Source organism: Oncorhynchus keta, chromosome 29, assembly GCF_023373465.1.
Source record: "Oncorhynchus keta strain PuntledgeMale-10-30-2019 chromosome 29, Oket_V2, whole genome shotgun sequence".
Taxonomy (NCBI): domain Eukaryota; kingdom Metazoa; phylum Chordata; class Actinopteri; order Salmoniformes; family Salmonidae; genus Oncorhynchus; species Oncorhynchus keta.
Genome location: NC_068449.1, coordinates 49,942,774 through 49,968,427, shown reverse-complemented (window position 1 = coordinate 49,968,427; position 25,654 = coordinate 49,942,774). Strand labels below are relative to the sequence as shown.

The following is a 25,654-nucleotide window of genomic DNA, read 5'->3' as shown; positions in this document are numbered from 1 at the left end:
GTGTGACTGAGGCCTTACAGATAATGGAGTGACTGATGTGAAAGGAGGAGGGATCGAATGTATGACTGAGGCCTTACAGATAATGGAGTGATTGACGTGAAAGGAGGAGGGATGGAAAGTATGACTGAGGCCTTACAGATAACGGAGTGACTGATGTGAAAGGAGGAGGGATGGAGTGTATGACTGAGGCCTTACAGATAACGGAGTGACTGATGTGAAAGGAGGAGGGATGGAAAGTATGACTGAGGCCTTACAGATAACGGAGTGATTGACGTGAAAGGAGGAGGGATGGAAAGTATGACTGAGGCCTTACAGATAACGGAGTGACTGATGTGAAAGGAGGAGGGATGGAAAGTATGACTGAGGCCTTACAGATAACGGAGTGATTGACGTGAAAGGAGGAGGGATGGAAAGTATGACTGAGGCCTTACAGATAATGGAGTGATTGACGTGAAAGGAGGAGGGATGGAGTGTATGACTGAGGCCTTACAGATAACAGAGTGACTGATGTGAAAGGAGGAGGGATGGAAAGTATGACTGAGGCCTTACAGATAACGGAGTGATTGACGTGAAAGGAGGAGGGATGGAAAGTATGACTGAGGCCTTACAGATAACGGAGTGATTGACATGAAAGGAGGAGGGATGGAAAGTATGACTGAGGCCTTACAGATAACGGAGTGATTGACATGAAAGGAGGAGGGATGGAAAGTATTCTAATGTGATCAGATGAACAAAACAGCCATGTTGACTCTACGATAATATCTCAGGAACGGCATGTAAAACTGGGACCTTGAAATGGACCTGGAAAAAAATGAATCCATTAGTTTATTCATCGGAATAAGGTCCCAGTTAACTGAGTACTAGTCATGCTAATGACCTCTTTCCATTTGAAGCATTAACAGCATCTCCTATAGTGTCCATCAGCCAGCTATAGGGAATGGGCATTCTAACAGCTATGCCCTATTGTGCAAGCCGAAAAAGCTATCCAGTCTCCAGTAGGAAAATATATATCTTTGAACGTAAGGACACTGAAAGATACCGACAAGAGTTAAATAATCAAGAGAAATTATATGAAATATCTGCACCTGGATATAGAAGCATCTTGAATATATCTCAAACTTGCATGTAGGCTATTTATCTTTAACCCAAAGTATCCCATGATGCAGTTCACCAGCCCGGGGGACTAGGCAGTGCAGACATTTCGGTTAATATTGGGAGATGAAATTAGTCAAAGCAGCCTCCGCAGTATGAGTCAATGTACTGTAGTCACAACATGATTCAGAACTTCCTTCGCACTAATGGCTGATTTTCGAATGCCAGTTGATGTCTTAGGTGGTGGATGAGGTGAGTTTCCCCCTATGTGAAGCACTTGGACCATCTGGAAAAGCACCATGCAAATCCAATAAATGATGACATTATTAGGATAAATACCAGCCATACATACATTCTAAATGATGCCACAGTATCCCAACAGACCGACCATCATAACCATTCATTATAATTGATAAGATTTCATAAATGACATAAAATAACCCATGCCTATCTATTTCCCTCCATTCCAGACACCGGGCATCGACCCATCAACATCATTCCCTTTTAACTTTGAACTCACATTTCAAATGGCTAAAGCCAGCCAGAAGGGCCTCGCCAACTGTGGTACATAAAATAATTAAATAACGCGAGGCCGTACACATGAAGACAAATGATCTCCCCAAGCATTAAACAGTACAGCGCCATGTTAACTATCCCCCCGGGCCGCAACTGCACTGGAAAGGACAGGGTGTGTAAAAAAGTATAAAGCAATTAATGATGGAGCACCATGTAATTATAGCGTCTCTGTGTCCATTTTGTACTTCCTTCCACATGTTAGAGAGGTGTAGAGGGGGGAGGAAAGGGTGAGAGGAGGAGGAGAGGGAGGACGGGGAGGAGATGGGAGAGTTAGAGGAGACCGAGGGAGGGGGGTGGGGGGGGTCATTTAGCATGGTCATTACTATTAATATAAATGAATCCACCCTCTGCTGCCCCTCTGAACATATTTAATTTGTAGGTAATGAAGGGAGACATAGAGGAGGGTTTCCTACTCGCTACCGGACATTGATTCACTTCCCACTCACTGCAGTGTCTCCCACATCTGGCCATGTCTGCTAACCTCTGCCTATACCCAAGTCAAATTATACGCTTTCCTCAACACACTACCTTGCTTATTAAAAATAAGAGTCAATTCAGAGTCAATTCAAGTTCAGACCAAGTTATAGCACATCATACAGACTGTTAATACATCATTTATATTATATCATATGTGCTCCCTCTGTATTCCTTCAATATATTCCTCAAGTCATTGACTCCTGCTGATTGGAGTGTTTCTACATGATCTTCTGTGGGTTCACGTGCTTGGCCTATCTGAACCAAGCCGTTCAGAGGCTGGCTGAGCGGAGCAGGCTTTAGTTTCGTGGGTACAGTGTGTCCACTTCTGCTAGCTCTGTGGGAGTAAAGTGTTATCTTGTGACTGGCGTTATCACAGTCATGTTTTGACTCGAGAGAGCGAGAGAGCAAGGGGAGGGGAGTACTACAAACTCTCTGACACAGAGACAAGAGATGTCCCGGCTAAAAGCCTCTGCGGCTGCGACACAGCAGCTATCGGCATTAATTATTTTGCGACACACTCGGGCCCCTGTGCAAATGCAAGTATTTGCCAATTTGCTACGTCTTTTAGTGGACAGCGGACACATCCAGTGCTGTGTCTCCTCAAGTCCACACATCTTTAACAAGGTAACGGAGCACTTCCTTTACTCCAGGTGGATAAAGGCTAATAGGGGAGAGTGCTGTAGGGAGATGGGGAACGCATAGCGATTGATGGCCCACAGGGATTGATTTCTGCTGTGTAGGAACCCCACTCACAAAGCGGCTCATCATGAAGCGGCTCACCTTGATGGATGGAGTGATTGGGACTTGAAATTCACTTAAATGGATTCAGGAAATGGACAAGTGCTACGGGTCAAAAATATGGTTAAGATTATGTAGTAATAGTACGCGAAAAAAGTGTATATGAATTTTAATATCTATATACGCAGCTAGATATTGATGTTTTACTCAAGGACAATCTGAAGATTACCCCGTAAAATGTTCCAATAATTCTGCTCCTTATATGCACATATTTTTAATTTTTTTACATTTTATTTTACCTTTATTTGACTAGACAAGTCAGTTAAGAACAAATTCTTATTTTCAATGACGGCCTAGGAACAGTGGGTTAACTGCCTGTTCAGGGGCAGAACGACAGATTTGTACCTTATTCAGCTGGCACTTGATATGCTCATACATGTCCTCCCTTATTATAAGTAACTTTTGCATATCTAAATATATGTTAATAACCCTCCACTAACAGCCTTCATAACCAATAACTACTGGTCTACTGGCCTGAATGAGTCCATTCCACAGGGCCATAGAGACAGTCCAGGCAGGAAGAGATAGCACATCATACAGATGTGTGTGTGTGTGTGTGTGTGTGTGTGTGTGTGTGTGTGTGTGTGTGTGTGTGTGTGTGTGTGTGTGTGTGTGTGTGTGTGTGTGTGTGTGTGTGTGTGTGTGTGTGTGTGTGTGTGTGTGTGTGTGTGTGTGTGTGTGTGTGTGTGTATAAGCGAGAGCCTACATTCGTGCATCTGTGTGGTCACAAGAGGACATACCACCCACACTGGCATGACAAGGCATTATTATCCTACCCAGGTAAATCCATGCCCACGCTCTCTCAACCACAAATCTGATGAGATTATTTTACCAGTGACCTTAATATTTATTGGAACTATAAAAAGCTCCCTACTGCCCGTCAGATGAAAAATTCAATCTGAACATTTTACGTAACAGGCTTTTGTCATTTTATTCCACATATCCACGACGGATACTGCAGTCACAGGGCTATAATGAGTGGATAATATACTAAATACTGCCGTACTACTACAGTAATAATATAGTGCTGTACTCACAGCTCTCGAGCTGCATGATACACGTCTGCACGTCCATGGGGAAGTTCTTCAGGTCCATCGGACAGGAGAGGGTTAATGTCAATCTGGAAAACAGATAGACAATAGAAAATAAAAACATGTGAGTATACATCACAACTAGGTATCGTTTGACTTGAAAGGGGCTATACATTAGGCATTCATATCTACTTTGCACATTCATCACCACTATCACGTGCCTTATGAATGTGTTAAGTATGGGTTATGAATGTGTTAAGTATGGGTTATGAATGTGTTAAGTATGGGTTATGAATGTGTTAAGTATGGGTTATGAATGTGTTAAGTATGGGTTATGAATGTGTTAAGTATGGGTTATGAATGTGTTAAGTATGGGTTATGAATGTGTTAAGTATGGGATATGAATGTGTTAAGTATGGGTTCTGAATGTGTTAAGTATGGGTTATGCATGTGTTAAGTATGGGTTATGAATGTGTTAAGTATGGGTTATGCATGTGTTAAGTATGGGTTATGAATGTGTTAAGTATGGGTTATGCATGTGTTAAGTATGGGTTATGAATGTGTTAAGTATGGGTTATGAATGTGTTAAGTATGGGTTATGCATGTGTTAAGTATGGGTTATGCATGTGTTAAGTATGGGTTATGCATGTGTTAAGTATGGGTTATGCATGTGTTAAGTATGGGTTATGCATGTGTTAAGTATGGGTTATGCATGTGTTTTGAATTCCTTTATGTAGCTACCCATTACATTAGGTGGTAGTGGATTTTCTGCTGAGGCCAGACAAAATTGATTCACTGTTTAACGGATTTTCCCCCCAGAAAAGTGAGGCGAGCGAGCAATTAAAAAAATGAATAATAATCATAAGGAGGATAAGGAATAACAGTACTTTACCACATTGTCCTAGGCCATATGGACATGAAGAATACGCAACATATTCAATTTCAGACTGATTATCAGATTATTATTATTATTACGCAAATTAACATTAATGATCATTATTCACATAGGATGTATAATATAATGCAATATTCTATCATATTAAAAAATGATTGAAAAAAAAGGTTATATATGAATGTATTATCAGTGCATCAATCTGCTTAATTGTATAGCCTTACAAATTCAAGAATGATTAACAGTAAATAATTGTAATCAAATTAAAATGTTGATGCATAATAATGAGTTCATTACCTGAGTGCATCTCTATAGCTGAGGCGTTAACAAAATATTCATACAAATATGACTAGGTGTCACGCCTTGGTCTTAGTATTTTGTGTTTTCTTTAATTATTTGTTCAGGCCAGGGTGTGACATGGGTTTATTGTGTTGTCGTATTGGGGTTTTTGTAGGCATTGGGATTGTGGTTGATTAGGGGTGTGTCTAGCATAGGCTTGGCTGCCTGAGGCGGTTCTCAATCAGAGTCAGGTGATTCTCGTTGTCTCTGATTGGGAACCATATTTAGGTAGCCTGGGTTTCACTGTGTATTTCGTGGGTGATTGTTCCTATCTCTGTGTGTTGTTCACCAGACAGGCTGTATTAGGTTTTCACGTTCCGTTTGTTGTTTTTGTATTTGTATAGTTATTTCATGTATTCGCGATCCTTCATTAAAGAACATGAGTAACCACCACGCTGCATTTTGGTCCGACTCTCCTTCAACAGACGAACGCCGTTACAGAATCACTTACCACACACGGACCGAGCGGCGTGGTAACAGGCAGCGACAGCAGGAGCAGCAAAGGGAGGACGTTATGGACAGCAGAAGTATGGAGTATACGACGTGGGAAGAAATAGACAGGTGGGCGGTCGACCCAGAGAGAGTGCCGGAGCCCGTCTGGGATTCGCTGGAGCAGTGCGAAGAGGGCTATAGGAGAATGGAGTTGGAGAGACAATCACGACGGCGCAGAAGAAAGCCCGTGAGTCAGCCCCAAAAATGTATTGGGGGCTCAGAGGGAGAGTTCAGGAGATAGACCTGAGCCAACTCTCCTTGTTAATCGTAAAGGAGGAGACCAGAACCAGAGCCGGTGTTATGATCAGAGACTTAAGGAGTTAATTGGGAAAGTGGAGTGGAGAGTAATGAGGGAGTTGCGAGCTTGGTGCTTTAGGTACAAGATTCGTCCGACGGAGCGTGTCGGGGATTTGATGGCACCTGGGTCAGCGCTCCATACTCGTCCTGAGGTGCGTGTTAGTCGGCTGGTGGAAAATGTGCCAGCCTCACGCACTAGGCCTCCTGTGTACCTACCTAGCCTTGTACATCCTGTGCCAGTCCTGCTCTCAGGCTCTCCAGTACACCTTCACGGTCCAGTCCATCCTGTGCCACCTTCACATACCAGTCCTCCGGTGGCAGCTCGCCGCACCAGGCTTCCTGTGCGTGTCCTCGATCCAGTACCGCCAGTTCCAGCACCACGCACCAGGCCTTCAGTGCGCCTCGCCTGTTCAGCGCAGCATTTCCCCCTCTCCTGCGCTGCCGGAGTCTCCCGCCTGTTCAGCGCAGTCATGCGCTGTTATCAGTCCCCCGCCTGTTCAGCGCTTCCAGAGCCTTCCTCCTCTACAGCGCTGCCGGAGCCTTGCCTGTTCGGAGCAGCCTGAGCTGCCAGACTGCATGGAGCAGCCAGAGCTGCCAGTCTGCATGGAGCAGCCAGAGCTGCCAGTCTGCATGGAGCAGCCAGAGCTGTCAGTCTGCATGGAGCAGCCAGAGCTGTCAGTCTGCATGGAGCAGCCTGAGCTGCCAGTCTGCGTGGAGCAGCCAGAGCTGTCATTCTGCATGAAGCAGCCTGAGCTGTCAGTCTACATGGAGCAGCCAGAGCTGCCAGTCTGCATGGAGCAGCCAGAGCTGCCAGTCTGCATGGAGCAGCCAGAGCTGTCAGTCTGCAGAGCTCTCAGTCCCGAGCTTCCCCTCAGTCCCGAGCTTCCCCTCAGTCCCGAGCTGCCTCAGTCCCGAGCTTCCCCTCAGTCCCGAGCTGCCCCTCAGTCCCGATCTGCCCCTCAGTCACGAGCTGCCCCTCAGTTCAGTGGGGTTCTGGGTGAGGACTATTAGGCCATGGTCGGCGGTGAGGGTGAATTATCCCAGGACGCGAAGGGGAGGAACTATGACATTTCTGGAGTGGGGTCCACGTCCCGAGCCGGAGCCTCCACCATGGACAGATGCCCACCCGAACTCTCCCTATGGTTTTGAGGTGCGTGGGAGTCCGCACCTGGGGGGGGGGCGTTCTGTCACGCCTTGGTCTTAGTATTTTGTGTTTTCTTTATTTATTTGGTCAGGCCAGGGTGTGACATGGGTTTTTGTGGTGTGTTTTTGTCACGAGTCCGACCGAGGGTGTTTCCCCCTCCCGGGCGGTTGGCGCTCGGCGGTCGTCATCACCGGCCTATTAGCTGCCACTGATTGTTTTTCCTCTCCCTCCTTGTATGTTTAGTGGTAGCACCTGTTCATGTGTAATCAGTAAATTAGTTTGTCTTTATTAGACAGCCGGCCCGCCTGGTTGTTGTGCGGGATTATTTCAGTGTAACCTTTCTGTTGTAGAGTACGTGTTATGCCTGTTCCGTTGTTCATTCTCATTCCCTGTGTTTGGGGCCGTTACTATTGTGAGCACCCTGTGGTGCGTTGGCGCTATTAAAGGCACAGCTTTGCACTCACTGTCTCCTGCGTTTGACTCCACACACCTGACACCTGAAGTGTTACAGAATCCCGCACCCAAATCAAATTGAATGGAGTCAGCAGGAGCAGCAGCCAACCCTCTCCCATCGATGGAGGAACGGGTTCTCCACCACACCACCGTTCTCCATCGGATCGGATCCTGGATCAAGTGAGGGAAGAATGGACCGATGGGAGAGTGGTCTCCTCTCTCCACCTTCGGCACCCCCGACTCCGGACTCCCCATCACTCGACTCCAGCACCCTCCGTCTGACGCTACCGAGGGCTTATGATGGAGCGGCGGGGTTGCCAGGGGTTTCTGCTGCAGCTGGAGCTATACCTGGCCACCGTTAGACCCACTCCCTCAGGAGCGGAGAGGGTGAGTGTCCTCATCTCCTGCCTCACGGGTCGTGCTCTGGAGTGGGCGAACGCAGTCTGGAATGGCCCAGACTCAGCGCGGGAGCACTACCCAGAGTTTTCCTGCCGCTTCCGTGCAGTGTTTGATCACCCTCTAGACGGCCGAGCGGTGGGAGAACGACTTTTTCATCTCAGGCAGGAGCGCGCCCAGGATTACGCTGGAGTCGGACCTTGGCAGCCGGATCTGGGTGGAACGACAGGGCCCTTATGGACCACTACAGGTGTAGTCTCCGAGAGGACGTCCGCCGGGAGTTAGCGTGTCGGGACACCACTCTGTCACTGGATCAGCTGATTGACATGTCCATTCGACTGGACAATCTGCTGGCTGCCCGCGGGCGTTCAGAGAGGGTCCTGTGCGTTCCACCACCCAGCCCCTCCGCTCCCATTCCGATGGAGTTGGGAGGGGCTGCGCCGAGTACCGGAGGAGGCCTTCCCTGCACCAACTGTGGTCGGAGAGACACACGTCTGACGGTGCTGGGGGTCCGTCTGGGAGTAGAGATGGCAGGCGGAACGCTTCTCGGTCACCCCAGGTGAGTCAGCATCAGACTCACCCAGAATCCCTTGTTGGCCATATGTTTGTCTTAATCTCTTTCCTTCACTTTTTCCCTCTTCCCAGCATAGGGCGCTAGTCGATTCAGGCGCAGCTGGGAACTTTATGGATCGCGGACTCGCCCTTAAGTTAGGGGTTCCGCTGGTGCCGATAGATTCTCCTTTCCCCGTGCACTCCTAGATAGCCGGCCATTAGGGTCAGGGATGGTCGGGGAGACCACGGTCCCACTGGACATGGTGACGCAGGGGAATCATAGGGAGCGTATCAGTTTTTATTATTGATTCGCCTGCGTTTCCAGTGGTGCTGGGGACTCCTGGCTGGCCCGGCACAATCCTAAAATTTCGTGGAGACAAGGGGTTCTCAGGGGTGGTCAGAGGAGTGTTCTGGAAGGTGTTTGGGAGTTTCCATCGGTGCCAAGAGTCCAGACCAGGGTTCCACGGTGTGCATTCCCCCGAGTATGCCGTGGCAATCGCTTTCAGTAAAGTGAAAGACTAAATTACCACCTTATCGACCGGGAAGGGATTGTACGATAGATCTCCAGGGAAAGAGTCATGTGTACCCGCTGTCCCAGGAGGAGACGTTGGCAATGGAGACATATGTCACGGAGTCGCTGGGACAGGGGTACATTCGGCCCTCCATTTCACCCGTCTCCTCGAGTTTCTTTTTGTGAGGAAAAGGAGGGAGGTTTGCGTCCGTGTATCGATTATAGAGGTAAACGCCATCACAGTGGGGTATAGTTACCCTCTACCTCTCATCGCTACGGCGGTGGAATCGTTCCACGGAGCGCAGTTCTTCACAAAACTGGATCTCAGGAGCGCGTATAGTCTGGTGCGTATTCGGAAGGGAGACGAGTGGAAAACCGCATTTAGTACTACATCCGGCCACTATGAGTACCTCGTCATGCCGTATGGGTTAAAGAATGCTCCAGCCGTTTTCAATCCTTTGTAGACGAGATTCTCAGGGACCTGTCCAGGGAGTGGTTGTTTATACGATGACATTCTGATCTACTCGGCCACTCACACCGCGCATGTGTCTCTGGTGCGCAAAGTGCTTGGAAGACTGCTGGAGCATGACCTATACGTCAAGGCTGAGAAATGCGTGTTCTCTAAACGAGCCGTCTCTTTTCTGGGATATCGCATTTCCACCTCGGGGTGGTGATGGAGGGTGACCGCATTAGGGCCGTGCGTAATTGGCCGACTCCAACCACGGTAAAGGAGGTGCAGCGGTTTTTGGGTTTTGCCAACTACTACCGGAGGTTTATCCGGGGTTTTGGCCAGATAGCGGCTCCCATTACCTCACTGCTGGGGGGCCCGGTGCGATTGCAGTGGTCAGCACAGGCGGACAGAGCATTCAACAAGTTGAAGGCGCTGTTCACTGATGCGCCCGTGTTGGCCATCCGGATCCCTCTCTAGCATTCATAGTGGAGGTGGACGCACCAGGCTGGGGTGGGTGCCGTGCTATCACAGCGCTGCGCCACCAAAACTCCGCCCCTGCGTTTCTTCTCAGCTCAGCCCAGCGGAGCGTAACTATGATGTGGGGGACCGGGAGTTGCTAGCGGTGGTTATAGCTCTGAAGGTGTGGAGACACTGGCTTGAGGGGCTAAGCACCCTTTTCTCATCTGGACCGACCACCAGAATCTGGAGTATATTCGGGCTGCAAGGAGACTTAACCCACGTCAGGCAAGGTGGGCCATATTCTTCACCCGGTTCGGTTTACTTTGTCTTATAGACCGGGCTCCCAGAGTGAAGGCTGACCACTGTCCCGCCTTTACGACACCGAGATGGGTCACCGCCTACTCCCATCCTTCCCGCCTCTAAGCTGGTAGCCCCAGTGGTATGGGAGGTGGACTCGGACATCGGCGGGCGTTAGGGCTGAGCCCTCCTCAGTGCTGCCGAGGTCGTGCCGCTTGATGTTCGGGACAAGCTGATTCGGTGGGCTCACGTCCTAGGGTCACCCTGGGGTGACGAGGACAGTGGGGAGCCTTCAGGGAGGTATTGGTGGCCTACGTTGGTTAAGGACGTTAAGGGTTATGTCTCCTCTTGCTCAGTGTGCGCTCAGAGTAAGGCTCCTAGGCACCTTCCTAGAGGGAAGCTACAACCCCTCCCCGTTCCACAGCGGCCATGGTCACATCTGTCCATAGATTTCCTGACCGATCTTCCGGTCTCAGGGGAACACCGCTAGTGATTGTGGATCGGTTTTCTAAGTCCTGCCGTCTCCTCCCGTTGCCCGGTATCCCTACAGCCCTGCAGACTGCAGCATTATTTACCCATGTCTTTCGCTGCCAGGACATCGTTTCTGCGGGGCCCCCAATTCACGTCTCAGGTATGGAGCCAGGAGCTCTGTCAGCCTGACCTCCGGTTATCACCCCGAGATTAATGGGCAGGTGGAGAGAATGAACCAGGAGGTGGGTAGGTTTCTGCGGTCGTATTGCCAGGATCGGCCAGGGGAGTGGGCACGATACATTCCCTGGGCTGAAATGGCTAGAAGAACTCACTACGCCACTCCTCTACTAACGTGTCCCCTTTTCAGTGTGTGTTGGGATACCAGCCGGTCCTGGCACCATGGCATCCGAGCCAGACCGAGGCTCCTGCGGTGGAGGAATGGGTACAGCGCTCCAAGGAGACCTGGAGGGCCGTCCAGGAATCTCTACGACAAGCGAGTGGACGGCAGAAGAGGAGTGCTGACCGCCAGCTTGAGGCCCCTGTTTGTACCGGGGACAGGGTCTGGCTCTCGACCCGCCTACCTCTCCGCTTGCCCTGCCGGAGCTGGGTCCGCAGTGTGTAGGGCCCTTTAAAGTCCTGAGGAGAATAAACGAGGTGTGTTATCCAACTCCCTTCCTATTATCGTATTAACCCCTTGTTTCATGTGTCTCCCTCAGGCCGGTGGTAGCTGGTCCCCTCAGGACAGTGGGGTCCCTCCCCCCTCTGGACATCGAGGGGACCCCGGCGTATTCTGGGCCATTCTGGACTCAAGACGCCGGGTGAGGGGCCTGCAGTACCTTGGACTGGGAGGGGTACCCGGAGGAGAGGTGCTGGGGGTGAGGACATCTTGGATCCATCCATGTTGAGGGATTTCCATCGCTCCATCCGGATCGCCCTGCACCTCGTCCTCCGGGGAGGCCGGTGTCGGCACGTGCCCGCGCGTCAGGAGGGGGTACTGTCACGAGTCCGACCGCCCCCTCCCGGGCCATGGACAGATGCTGCCACTGATTGTTTTTCCTCTCCCTCCTTGTATGTTTAGTGGTAGCACCTGTTCATGTGTAATCAGTAAATTAGTTTGTCTTTATTAGACAGCCGGCCCGCCTGGTTGTTGTGCGGGATTATTTCAGTGTAACCTTCGGCTCTGTTGTAGAGGTACGTGTTAGTGCCTGGTCGTTACTTTTCCGTTGTTCATTCTCATTCCCTGTGTTTGGGGCCGTTACTATTGTGAGCACCCTGTGGTGCGTTGGCGCTATGAAAGACGCACAGCTTTGCACTCACTGTCTCCTGCGTTTGACTCCACACACCTACGACACCTGAAGTGTTACAGTTTTTGTCTTAGGGGTTTTGTGGGGTGTCTACGTAGTCTATGGCTGCCTGAGGCGGTTCTCAATCAGAGTCAGGTGATTATCGTTGTCTCTGATTGGGAACCATATTTTGGCAGCCATATTCTGTGAGTGTTTCGTGGGTGATTGTTCCTGTCTTTGTGTTTGCACCAGATAGGGCTGTTTCGGTTTTCGTTATTTCATTTCGTTATTTTTGTAGTTTCTGTATGTATAGTTTTTCCTTCATTAAAAATATCATGAATCATCATCACGCTGCATTTTGGTCCGATCCTTGTTCTACCTCAAGGTTCTGTCACGCCTTGGTCTTAGTATTTTGTGTTTTCTTTAATTATTTGTTCAGGCCAGGGTGTGACATGGGTTTATTGTGTTGTCATATTGGGTTTTTTGTAGGCATTGGGATTGTGGTTGATTAGGGGTGTGTCGAGCATAGGCTTGGCTGCCTGAGGCGGTTCTCAATCAGAGTCAGGTGATTCTCGTTGTCTCTAATTGGGAACCATATTTAGGTAGCCTGGGTTTCACTGTGTATTTCGTGGGTGATTGTTCCTGTCTCTGTGTGTTGTTCACCAGACAGGCTGTATAGGTTTTCACGTTCCGTTTGTTGTTTTTGTATTTGTATAGTTATTTCATGTATTCGCGATCCTTCATTAAAGAACATGAGTAACCACCACTCTGCATTTTGGTCCGATTCTCCTTCAACAGGCGAACGCCGTTACACTAGGCCTCTCATAGACTTGTGGAAAGAGGATCAATCAAGTTAGGTCTACCAAATGAATGTAGCAGTGGAAAAAAATACATAAATCCAGCCATCATCCTCAAAAAATAGATGTTGTTTATAACGTGCACAATTAGAAGCATCAAGCTATACAGATCAAACGTGACTAAATTTAACTTCTCACGGCATCCTCCTTCGACTGTCTCATCTGGCTGCCACGAATACCCCCCACCTGCTGATCTGCACGAAGTGTGTGCGTGCCACTGGCGATGCACTTTGCTCGACGTGCTAGCTGTTCTCGACGGCGCATCGTCACTTCAAACTCATTCCGTCGTGGTGTTATCGGTTGGCCAACTACTACTGGTAGTACCGGTAAAATGTAAGATATGAATCGCAAATCACCATACAGCTGACACACTTCGATTTCATCAATCATTTTGACTTCAATTTGATTGTCCAAAATACTATGAATGCCCTGTTCTCTGATGCAATAACCATGAATTTAACCAAATGTTTGTTTATAATGAGGGACGTCCCACGTTTAACCTGGACACATAAATAGTAGGAATTTGCGCTGGCTTCAGCCATGACAGCATGCGAGAGAAATTAAACATCTGCACGTCGCCTGCAGGTGCCAGCCTGTGTGTTTCACTGTCCAATCCGAGGCTCGAACATGTCCTGAGCGCGTGATCTGAGGTGGTTTGGTCTCTTGGGAAAGCATCTAGAGAGTGTGGACCGCGAGTGCATTATAAACAGAGAGCAGCATATATTGGCCAGAAAATAACACATCTGATTAGTAGTATTTTTTTAAAGATTGGGGTGTGGAGAAAAGTGAGGCGGGGCATCCATTAAACAGTAATTCAACTTTGTCTTACACTCTTAGGAAAAAAAGGTGATATCTAAAAGGGTTCTTCGGCTGTCGCCATAGAAGAACCCCTTTTGGTTCCAGGTAGAACCATTCTGGTTCCAAGTAGAACCCTTTCGAGTTACATGTAGAACCCTTTACACAGAGGGTTCAACATGGAACCCATAATAGTTCTACCTGGAACCAAAAAGGCTTTCCTATGGGGTCAGCAGAAGAACTGCTTTGGAGCCCAAAGAGTGTACATTCACATGTGTCCTGCCTGGACAAATCCTGTCAAGTGTCAAGTGAACATGGCTCAGTGTTGAACCAGTAGTGCTGTAAATCGCTGGCGAGGAGAGAGAGAAAGAGATAGAGAAACAGAGAAGCAGAGAGATGAGAAGGATGTAGAGAGAGAGAGACATCCAGTTGGAGGTGAGGGAATGAAAGAATGAGAAAAAGGATAGAGACAAAACGAAGAAGGCTGACGGTTTTAATTACGTCCTCCACCCCGAAGGCGCCAGGCTGCGGACCGACTCCATGGCCGATGGGATCCCTCCGCTCCGTCGTGTCATATCCTCTCAGCCTTCCATCACAGCTTTTCTACGGCCCCGCCACTACACAACTCCATAACTCAACCCAACTGATGCCGTCGACTCAAGGCTTTCAACAATTCACCGGTCCACCTTGAGATTTACCCAACATTGTGACACCCCCCGTTCTGGCTTTATGTTTAATGACAGAAGATGAGAAGTGTCCCATCTTGATTGACGGTGTGGCAGAGCATTTTTGTCAGTACACTCTTTGAAAAAAGGGTTCCAAAAGAGTTCTTCAGCTGTCCTCAAAGGAGAACCCTTTTTAATTCCAGGTTCCAGGTAGCATTCCTTTGGGTTCCACGTAGAACCCTACGGGGAAAGGGTTCTACATAGAACCCAATAGGGTTCTACCTGGAACCAACAGGGTTTTACCTGGGACCCCAAAAAATAGTTCAAAGGGTTCTCCTAAGCGACAGCTGACGAACCCTTTTAGATTCTAGATAGCACCTTTTTATCTAAAGAGTGTAGTGGATTGAATGTTTCGAGTTTGGATAAGACTCGGTGTGAGTTATTGGCCATTCGACGGGCCTATAGTCTGATTATGTGATTGATGTATCATTGTAAGATGGTCATTTGATGATGCTTAGACCCACACCTCTTTAGGGTTTTTCACACTACTGAGCCGAACTGAGCTGAGCCAAACCAAGCTGTACTGAGCTAGCCTGGTAATGAATTCACCATAGTTGATGGAATTATCTGAGCCCAGTTTGGTTAAGTTAGGTATTATAATGTGAAAAGGGTGTTATTGGGATCATAGTGTACACACTCACCGTATAGAATAGAGGACGTTGCCATTCTTGAAAATTCTTAACAGCTTGTTGTCTGTGGTGACTTCGTGGAAATGGGCCCCTTTCTCGTTGGCGAAGAACAAGTCAGGTTTCCAGATAGAGTCCAACATAGAGGGGTCCAGGTCCAGAGAACCGTCAGGGTACTCTGTGTACGCTAACCTGGGGTCGTTCCACTTTTGACGGAGGAAGATGTTCACTCTGTAGTCCTAGTGGATGGAGGGAGGGAGAGGGGAGAGGGGAGAGGGAGGGAGGGAGAGAGGGAGGGAGAGGAGTGAGGGAGAGGGGAGAGAGGGAGGGGGAGGGAGTGAGGGAGAGGGGAGAGGGAGTGAGGGAGAGGGGAGAGGGAGCGAGAGGAGTAGGGAATTAGTGACAGGTTGTGATTTGCAGTTGACTGCAGGGTCTTAACATGGTACACTGAGCTACAGTACTGTGTCCTGCCCCTCTGCATTCATCACATTCCCCCAGAGGTCTGAGTTTAGGGTCCTCGTGGTCCCAGCTGATGCTCATGGAGCAGACACCACTGAACCAGGCAGAGGGGCACCTACAGGGGCGGGAAGTCCACATATGGTGGTGACACTTTGGGGATGCGAAGTCAGTACTGTATCCTCCCCTCTAAGGTCTTGGTGGTCCCTGCTGATGTTCAGAGTGCTGACATCAATGAACCAAGGCAGAGAGGACCATGAAGTCCCCATATGATGGGGACCAGGGGCGCGGATGTGTCGGATGCCTCTGGTGCTCCCGGGATCAACTCCCCTATTCTTTCAGTTCCTTTCCCTGTTCTCTGTGCTGTCGTCACTGTCACTTAGCCACACGCCACCGTGGCTTTCTAATGAAGCTGATGCTTTATAGGGATTTACTTATTAATAATGTCCCTTACATCTCTACGTCCGATCCCCATAGTCCATGTCGCAGTGTACGGCCCATGCCCTGTCCAGTTGAATTCATCTATAGTACTGCACAGATTTTTTATGTTCCATAGGGGGAAAAGTCCTGTCAAAATTGACATGCCCTAAAGGCACTTCAGGTATCATTTTTTTAAATGAATGCTCCAACAATAAACATCTGTTTCAGCCTTTGTTAACTTCCAACTAGGTGCTATATATATATATTTTTAAATCATACTTCATTTTAGGGGATACATCAGTCTAAATGCCTTTTTCCTTACCAGTGTTGCTGAACAAATACCAAGCTGTAATTACGTATCTTGTCTGCCTCAGCCGGGTGAAAACGCAAGACATTGTTTATTTGCTTTTATTAGATTTTCCATTAACATTTAGAGTAGATGTTACATAAAGTGCAGTGGAGAGAAAAGGACTGGCATATCCCATCTGAAGGCATCTGCTGTTCGGAGACAACGTCGGCACAGCAGCTCTCCTGCTATCAAACATATGGTGCACTATTACCATTAGCACTCATCACTTTAACGGGAATGACAATATCTATTCACTTGAGCTCGTTCAGAGCTGAAAAGGCAGACAGACCACTGAGAAGAACAGCTGGGAAAATTGGGATAGGTTTGATTAGGCATGACGGTGTTTGTTTTGTTCATGGTCCAGGGCCTGTGTAGTTGTTCGTTTTCATAATGGTTAGCGTTAGGACTCGGCTAGGGAGAGCCGATCCCAAATCAGTTGCTAACGGTAGTTCCACAATGTGTATTCGTTCAGCAGCTGATCATGAATAATGACACTGAGCCTGCTCTCTCCCACTCTCTGACCCAGACTGAACAGGGAACCACACCTCACAATTGGGAGTTCACTTTTCATTGAACTTAAACTGGTGCTCCCGAAAAGCTGTGGGATTTTGTTGCTGACTCAAACATCTTTTTTTCTCTAATCTGTGATGGCGGACCTGGCCTCCAACCCATCTGGGAAATATCTAGCACGGGTGATCGTCCCACATTTTTCTGCAATACTCAGTCCATCACTAGTCCTTCTTATAGAAACACACTAACATACTGTAGTCTATACAGGCCCCTTGAGGTCCTATGGTAAACATACTGTAGTCTATATGGGCCTCTTGAGGTCCTATGGTAAACATACTGTAGTCTATACAGGCCCCTTGAGGTCCTATGGTAAACATACTGTAGTCTATACAGGCCCCTTGAGGTCCTATGGTAAACATACTGTAGTCTATATGGGCACCTTGAGGTCCTATGGTAAACATACTGTAGTCTAAATGGGCACCTTGAGGTCCTATGGTAAACATACTGTAGTCTATATGGGCCTCTTGAGGTCCTATGGTACACATACCGTAGTCTATACGGGCACCTTGAGGTCCTATGGTAAACATACTGTAGTCTATATGGGCACCTTGAGGTCCTATGGTAAACATACAGAAGTCTATATGGGCACCTTGAGGTCCTATGGTAAACATACTTTAGTCTATATGGGCACCTTGAGGTCCTATGGTAAACATACTGAAGTCTATATGGGCACCTTGAGGTCCTATGGTAAACATACTGAAGTCTATATGGGCACCTTGAGGTCCTATGGTAAACATACTGAAGTCTATATGGGCACCTTGAGGTCCTATGGTAAACATACTGTAGTCTATATGGGCACCTTGAGGTCCTATGGTAAACATACAGAAGTCTATATGGGCACCTTGAGGTCCTATGGTAAACATACCTTAGTCTATATGGGCACCTTGAGGTCCTATGGTAAACATACTGAAGTCTATATGGGCACCTTGAGGTCCTATGGTAAACATACTGAAGTCTATATGGGCACCTTGAGGTCCTATGGTAAACATACTGTAGTCTATATGGGCCCCTTGAGGTCCTATGGTAAACATACTGTAGGCACCTTGAGGTCCTGTTGTATACTTGTCTGACACAGTCTCTACTTTTGTTTAAAATGTTCTTCCAGAAATCCCATGTAACTCTAGTCTACCACTTGACTCTCGTCTACCACGTGACTCTAGTCTACCACGTGACTCTAGTCTACCACGTGACACTAGTCTACCACGTGACTCTAGTCTACCACGTAACTCTATTCTACTACGTGACACTAGTCTACCACGTGACTCTAGTCTACCACGTGACTCTATTCTACCACGTGACTCTAGTCTACCACGTGACTCTATTCTACCACGTGACTCTAGTCTACCACGTGACTCGATTCTTCCACGTGACTCTCGTCTACCACGTGACTCTAGTCTACCACGTGACTCTAGTCTACCACGTGACTCTATTCTACCACGTGACTCTAGTCTACCACGTGACTCTATTCTACCACGTGACTCTAGTCTACCACGTTACTCGATTCTTCCACGTGACTCTAGTCTACCACGTGACTCTATTCTACCACGTGACTCTAGCCTACCACGTGACTCTATTCTACCACGTGACTCTAGTCTACCACGTGACTCTAGTCTACCATGTGACTCTATTCTACCACGTGACTCTAGTCTACCACGTGACTCGATTCTTCCACGTGACTCTCGTCTACCACGTGACTCAAGTCTACCACGTGACTCTAGTCTACCACGTGACTCGATTCCTCCACGTGACTCTAGTCTACCACGTGACTCTATTCTACCACGTGACTCTAGTCTACCACGTGACTCTATTCTACCACGTGACTCAAGTCTACCACGTGACTCTAGTCTACCACGTGACTCTAGTCTACCACGTGACTCTATTCTACCACGTGACTCTAGTCTGCCACGTGACTCTAGTCGACCATGTGACTCTGTGACTTTAGTCTACCATGTGACTCTAGTCTACCACGTGACTCTAGTCTACCACTGTTAGAATAATTTAATTATGCCGATGCGCTTTCATCAATTGAAAGCCCTTTGTCTATTTTATGAGAATCTGTAAGATTTCTTGTTTGCATAAAATAGACGCAGACCAGTCTTTAAATAATAGGTAATAGAATTTATTCTCGGAGCGCGCTACCACTTAAACACATGCATTAGTTTAAATACAGATCATGATGTCATTTCACTGTCTTAACCGAACCCCCCTCTCGACAGGACAAAGTAAGGTGAAAAGTTCATTCTATCTTACTAACACACTCCCAGATAACTTTTGACCCCTCAACATTATCGATCACCACTGAACTGACAGGTATAATTAACAGAAACCCTAGGAATGCACTCACTGCCTAATCTAAAAACCCCAGAGGTAAGTTTCAGGTTGGGTCAACCATAGGCTCACGACCTTATGTGTTTACACAGTCCACAACCCATTTGTTCCTGCCCAGTTGGAATGGTTTTATTACTCCTTTCTCCTGTCACACAATTTCTTCTTATGAACTCATATTGTCTATTTAAACATACAGAGTACAAGTTTATCTAGACACAATTCTATTTAAAATGGGGATATTGTTTATTCATTTATCCATAATAAATCCATAATAAATTCAACAACCACGTAACTCTAGTCTGCCACGTGACTCTAGTCGACCACGTGACTCTGTGACTTTAGTCTACCATGTGACTTTAGTCTACCACGTGACTCTAGTCTACCACGTGACTCTAGTCTACCACGTGACTCTAGTCTGCCACGTGACTCTAGTCTACCACGTGACTGTGACTCTAGTGTACCACGTGACTCTGTGACTCTAGTCTACCATGTGACTCTGTGACTCTAGTCTACCATGTGACTCTGTGACTCTAGTCTACCATATGACTCTGTGACTCTAGTCTACCACGTGACTCTGTGACTCTAGTCTACCACGTGACTCTGTGAATCTAGTCTACCACGTGACTCTATGACTCTAGTCTACCACGTGACTCTAGTTTACCATGTGACCATGTCACTCTAGTCCACCACGTGACTCTGTGAATCTAGTCTACCACGTGACTCTATGACTCTAGCCTACCATGTGACCATGTCACTCTAGTCTACCATGTGACCATGACTCTAGTCTACCATGTGACCATGTACCATACCACTGTCGCCGCTTTAATAAACAAGGGCAAAACTAGAAGGAAAAAACAGTCAACCACTCTAGATGATTAGTCATCCTCCTGTCAAGAATGTTGCTCACATAATCCACAGCCCTAAATGTTACGCACAGGACAGGCGGATCACACTTATATCTCAACATGGTACCCAATACCCCCTCAACCACAACTCCCTACATACCACTGCTATCGTTCTGAGCGCCTTCCCAGGTATGTGTCCCAGTGAGGACCACGGCTCATGGCTGTGGGCACAGCAGCACATACAGGTTTAGTGGAGCACGGGTATAATCTGTGGTATGAGCAGGAAGAACCACCGGACACAGTGGAACCACCAGACACAGTGGAACTCTCTCCTGGGAAGCCTCCTATGTCACTGCATCACTGACCTTGATGACTGACTGGAAGGCACAGCACTCACAGATTGAACTGCTGACCTGAACTAACAACACTTAACTTAAGGAAAGAAGTCAAAGAGCAAATCAATTCTAACTAGGGCCAAGAGTTTTTCCAGGTCAGGTCACACGGTCAGGGAAAACGTGTGCCCTATCATAACAAACAAGCCAACCATACTTTCATGGTGAATGTTCTTAATAACCTCTAAAAGGATGGAGGGGGCTCTACTTTGTCCTTGATCACTATAGTCCATAGAAATACATTGAGTAACACATTCAGAAACAGCAAAACAGAAAGTTAAAAAATACATAATAAGGAATCCGGTTTCGGAGTGACTACAGTATATCTAGAAGATAAGACAGCTCAGGAAATATTGATGTTTTTTGGGGAGAGTCTGGGGAGAGGCTCAGTGAGGCAGAGTAAACTTAGATTTTATTCCATAATTGACCAACAGAAATGCTCACAAATAACAAAGGCCATCTTAAACTGAGCCTTTCATCCCCAACATGTCTGCTGCTGTCTCCAGTCCCCCAAATGGGAGCAGAAGCAGCAGCCTAATCAACTGTTGGGGCTGACTGTCCAGCCAATCACACACTTGATTGACTCATTAGCCTCAGCTGGGCTCCATTAGCCTCCCAACAGGAAAGGCGCTGGAGAGGCGCGGCAAGAGGGCTCGTCTCCTCCAGTGCCACATGGACACATATTTAACCCCTTTTTAGTTGTTGTCACAAAACAGACTTCCATGAATTTTTCAAAACCGGTACCAGCTTACCTGCAGACGAGTCCCAAATATCATCTATCCATAGAGCATTCATATTGGTTTGTAGCCCAAACGGTGCGGTTGCTACAGATGTTTTTGTGAGAAGACCGAGATTCGAGATGCCTCGTGGTCTGACCAACACCGCTGTCACTTGGGCACCTTCCAGATGCGGAAGGCCGACATAAGCGGATGCGGAGGATTGAGACGCAGTCCACGTTAAAAACGGATTTCTCTAGCTTGAACTGACGGCTTTTGATGGGGATTGTTTTTCAATTATGTTACCTAGATTGATGCAGTGTTCCAACATGAACACAGCCACCATCTTTAATAGGGTCACTATAGCTTGGTACTATGGGATTGACCACTGAGGTTTATTCTCAGATCTGATCTGTCAAACCAACCCTCGTTGGTTGAGATGAGAGGGGAGAGGATGGACACACACACACACACACACACACACACACACACACACACACACACACACACACACACACACACACACACACACACACACACACACACACACACACACACACACACACACACACACACACACACACACACACACACACACAATAGTAAACAAGAAGTGGCAGTGTTCAACCTCCCCCTTTGTACTCTATGACACAATGTTTCCATCCATCACTGACAGCAGTTCAATCCCCATGTCAAAGCAGCACTGCGCTATCAGACGTCATGTCACAGTCAAAAAGCCATGTCGTCTGGTCTGCTGCTTGCTGCGAAGGAATCAGAGCCTCACAGGGTCAGAGTCCTTTTCAAATCGAATCTAATCAAATCAGACCCAGAAAGGAATACATCAAATCTTTGTATGTCTCCTTTGTAAGTCTCTAACAGAATTCTCCAATCCACTCTCTCCCTGTAGCTCAAACAGACTCAACCCACCCACTCTCGGTCTGTCTCTGAATGAAACCTTTTCCCTGTGATGGGCCATGAGCAACGCCTTGCGGGTCAGGCCTTAGTGCTCTTCAGTAATGTGCCTCTGTATATTTATCTCTCTCCCCCCCCCACCCCCCCTGGAAAATGTTACATCATCTCCCTGTGTGTGTGGAGGAGGACAGATGGTGATGGTGGGAGTAGGGCTGCTGTTGCCCCTGAGCCTCTCTAAACCAGCGGTGACATACGGAGGAGAATGATCCTCCTCTCCTGTCTTTTGCTCTCTCTATTTCCCCCCCCCCTTTCTCTCCAGCATGGACCCTCTGCCCTTCACTGCACATCCCCTCTTCCCCCCTCCAGCCACACTGGACTGTGAAATCCCTCAATTTTCTCACTCTTTCCATCTCTTGCAGTTCCACGCCATCCCTATTCAAATATACTGGAGACCTCCACATCGTCCTCTTTCACCATCAGACTTATCACATCATTCCATCAATCCCAAATGATGCCTAATGCTAAGAAATGGAAGGATTTGTGCTCACTTCTGTTTTCTCACTTAGCTTCAGTTGATTTCATCATCATTTGGCACCTTTTTACATCCCACGAAGGGGTACTCATACAAACCCCACATTATAAAAACTAAATCACTCATATGCATGTCACTTCTCATTATAGACTTGCAAAACAGAGTCAAAGCCAGTGAGCCAATTCTAACCCTTTATGGGTCGTAGTAAAAACATTTCCATCGACATCGACTCATAAGAAACTACCCAAAGTCCAATAACCACTTCAAGCCAATTTGTCTTTTAAATCATCTTTACGTCCAGCTTCACTGACCACATTCCATTTGGGTGTATTGATTATTTAATCTCGAGGGAAAGATAGAGAGATCTCTACTTCTACAACCACCACTGGGTCTGTGGTTCCTAAGGTAGTTCTGTAATTGCTGAATGATTTGTGAGGTGCCTGCTGGTTGGGTATCTATAGAGCAGGAAGTCTCGCAGTGGTGTGTGTGTGTGTTCTGCTTGTCTCATCACTGGTAATGACTTCAAAGCCTGTGTGCCAGCCTCCTAAGCCAATGACTTATTCAGACCGGGACGGGGAGGCAGGCGACAGGGCTGTGTGTGTGTGTGTGTGTGTGTGTGTGTGTGTGTGTGCGTGTGTGAGTGAGTGTGTGAGTGAGTGAGTGACAAGTGGACGCGTCACTGCAAAGTTAACACTGGCGGACTGACTCAGATGTCCCCTCTTCACTACCGCGGTGTGTGGTGTGTGTGTTTGCGCGCATGCGTGTGATGTGTAGGTGAGAGTGTGTGCATGCATGCCTATGCCATTGTGTCTGTGTCTTTCAGTAGTCATTCAAAGCCTTGCTCCAGGGGATCCGTTGTCTAGTCCTTTAACTCCATTCCCCATTCAAACCCATCAACCTCATCTCTGATCCACGTCACAGACACAGGTTAAAATAACACCTTCCTCTTTAAGGAACAACCTTTCCATCAGGCACGTTCACGATCTCATTCAAATAGTAAACACCCTCTTAGAAAACTATGTCTTATTCAGGGGGATGTTTATTGTTTCAGTAAAGTACCCTCACTAATAGCTTAATGGTGCTTGTTTAATTCATCCCTTCAGTGGGAGAGGAAGGGAAATGGATTCTTACGTAAGAGATTCTCCCCAGGAGAGAGTGGAGAAGAGGTCTGAGAGATGCTTGGCCCGGGAAACACGCTGCGTTATGATGCTTCCTCGTCCACATTATCGGTGTGTGTGAGTGAGTTAGTGAGTGAGTGTGTGTGTGTGTTTGTGTGTGAGACAAAGTGAGAGTGTGTGTACTCCGTTCTGTAGCCTGCTCACTGACACTACCCTGAGAGATACATGCAGGCCCTAATCCTGGGCCTGGGCTGGTAACACGCAGGCGTGCTATACACACACTACCCCATGTTACACACACTACCCCATGTTACACACACTACCCCATGTTACACACACTACCCCATGTTACACACACTACCCCCCATGTTACACACACACACTACCCCATGTTACACACACACTACCCCATGTTACACACACATTACCCCATGTTACACACACACTACCCCATGTTACACACACACACTACCCCATGTTACACACACACACTACCCCATGTTACATACACACACTACCCCATGTTACACACACACACCCCATGTTACACACACACTACCCCATGTTACACACACAAACTACCCCATGTTACACACACACACTACCCCATGTTACATACACACACTACCCCATGTAACACACACACACTACCCCATGTTACACACACACACTACCCCATGTTACACACACACACTACCCCATGTTACACACACACACTACCCCATGTTACACACACACACACTACCCCATGATACATACACACACTACCCCATGTTACACACACACACTACCCCATGTTACACACACACACTACCCCATGTTACACACACACACTACCCCATGTAACACACACACACTACCCCATGTTACACACACACACTACCCCATGTTACATACACACCCTACCCCATGTTACACACACACTACCCCATGTTACACACACACTACCCCATGTTACACACACACACTACCCCATGTTACACACACACACTACCCCATGTTACACACACACTACCCCATGTTACATACACACACTACCCCATATTACACACACACACTACCCCATGTTACACACACACACTACCCCATGTTACATACACACTACCCCATGTTACACACACACTACCCCATGTTACACACACACTACCCCATGTTACACACACACACACACTACCCCATGTTACACACACACACTACCCCATGTTACATACACACACTACCCCATGTTACATACACACCCTACCCCATGTTACACACACACTACCCCATGTTACACACACACACTACCCCATGTTACATACACACACTACCCCATGTTACACACACACACTACCCCATGTTACACACACACTACCCCATGTTACACACACACTACCCCATGTTACACACCCACACTACCCCATGTTAGATACACACACTACCCTATGTTACACACACACTACCCCATGTTACACACACACTACCCCATGTTACACACCCACACTACCCCATGTTACACACACACTACCCCATGTTACACACACACACTACCCCATGTTACACACCCACACTACCCCATGTTACATACACACACTACCCCATGTTACACACACACTACCCCATGTTACACACACACTACCCCATGTTACACACCCACACTACCCCATGTTACACACACACTACCCCATGTTACACACACACTACCCCATGTTACACACCCACACTACCCCATGTTACACACACACTACCCCATGTTACACACACACTACCCCATGTTACACACACACACTACCCCATGTTACACACACACTACCCCATGTTACACACACACTACCCCATGTTACACACCCACACTACCCCATGTTACACACACACTACACCATGTTACACACCCACTACCCCATGTTACATACACACACTACCCCATGTTACACACACACACTACCCCATGTTACACACACACTACCCCATGTTACACACACACTACCCCATGTTACACACCCACACTACCCCATGTTACACA

At 47.7% G+C, this 25,654-nt stretch overlaps 1 protein-coding gene across 1 annotated transcript in view; it reads right to left on the bottom strand.

Annotated features, from left to right (window-relative positions):
• The window catches only part of LOC118361868 (glycine receptor subunit alpha-3-like), a 141,741-nt gene that overhangs the window by 50,895 nt on the left and 65,192 nt on the right, over positions 1–25,654 (bottom strand). The window contains exons 4-5 of the mRNA XM_052486704.1: positions 15,030–15,253; positions 3,981–4,063 (exon numbers count right to left, since the gene is read on the bottom strand). Of these exons, the coding sequence (XP_052342664.1) occupies positions 3,981–4,063; positions 15,030–15,253 (307 nt within the window). The remainder of the gene's footprint in view (positions 1–3,980; positions 4,064–15,029; positions 15,254–25,654) is intronic.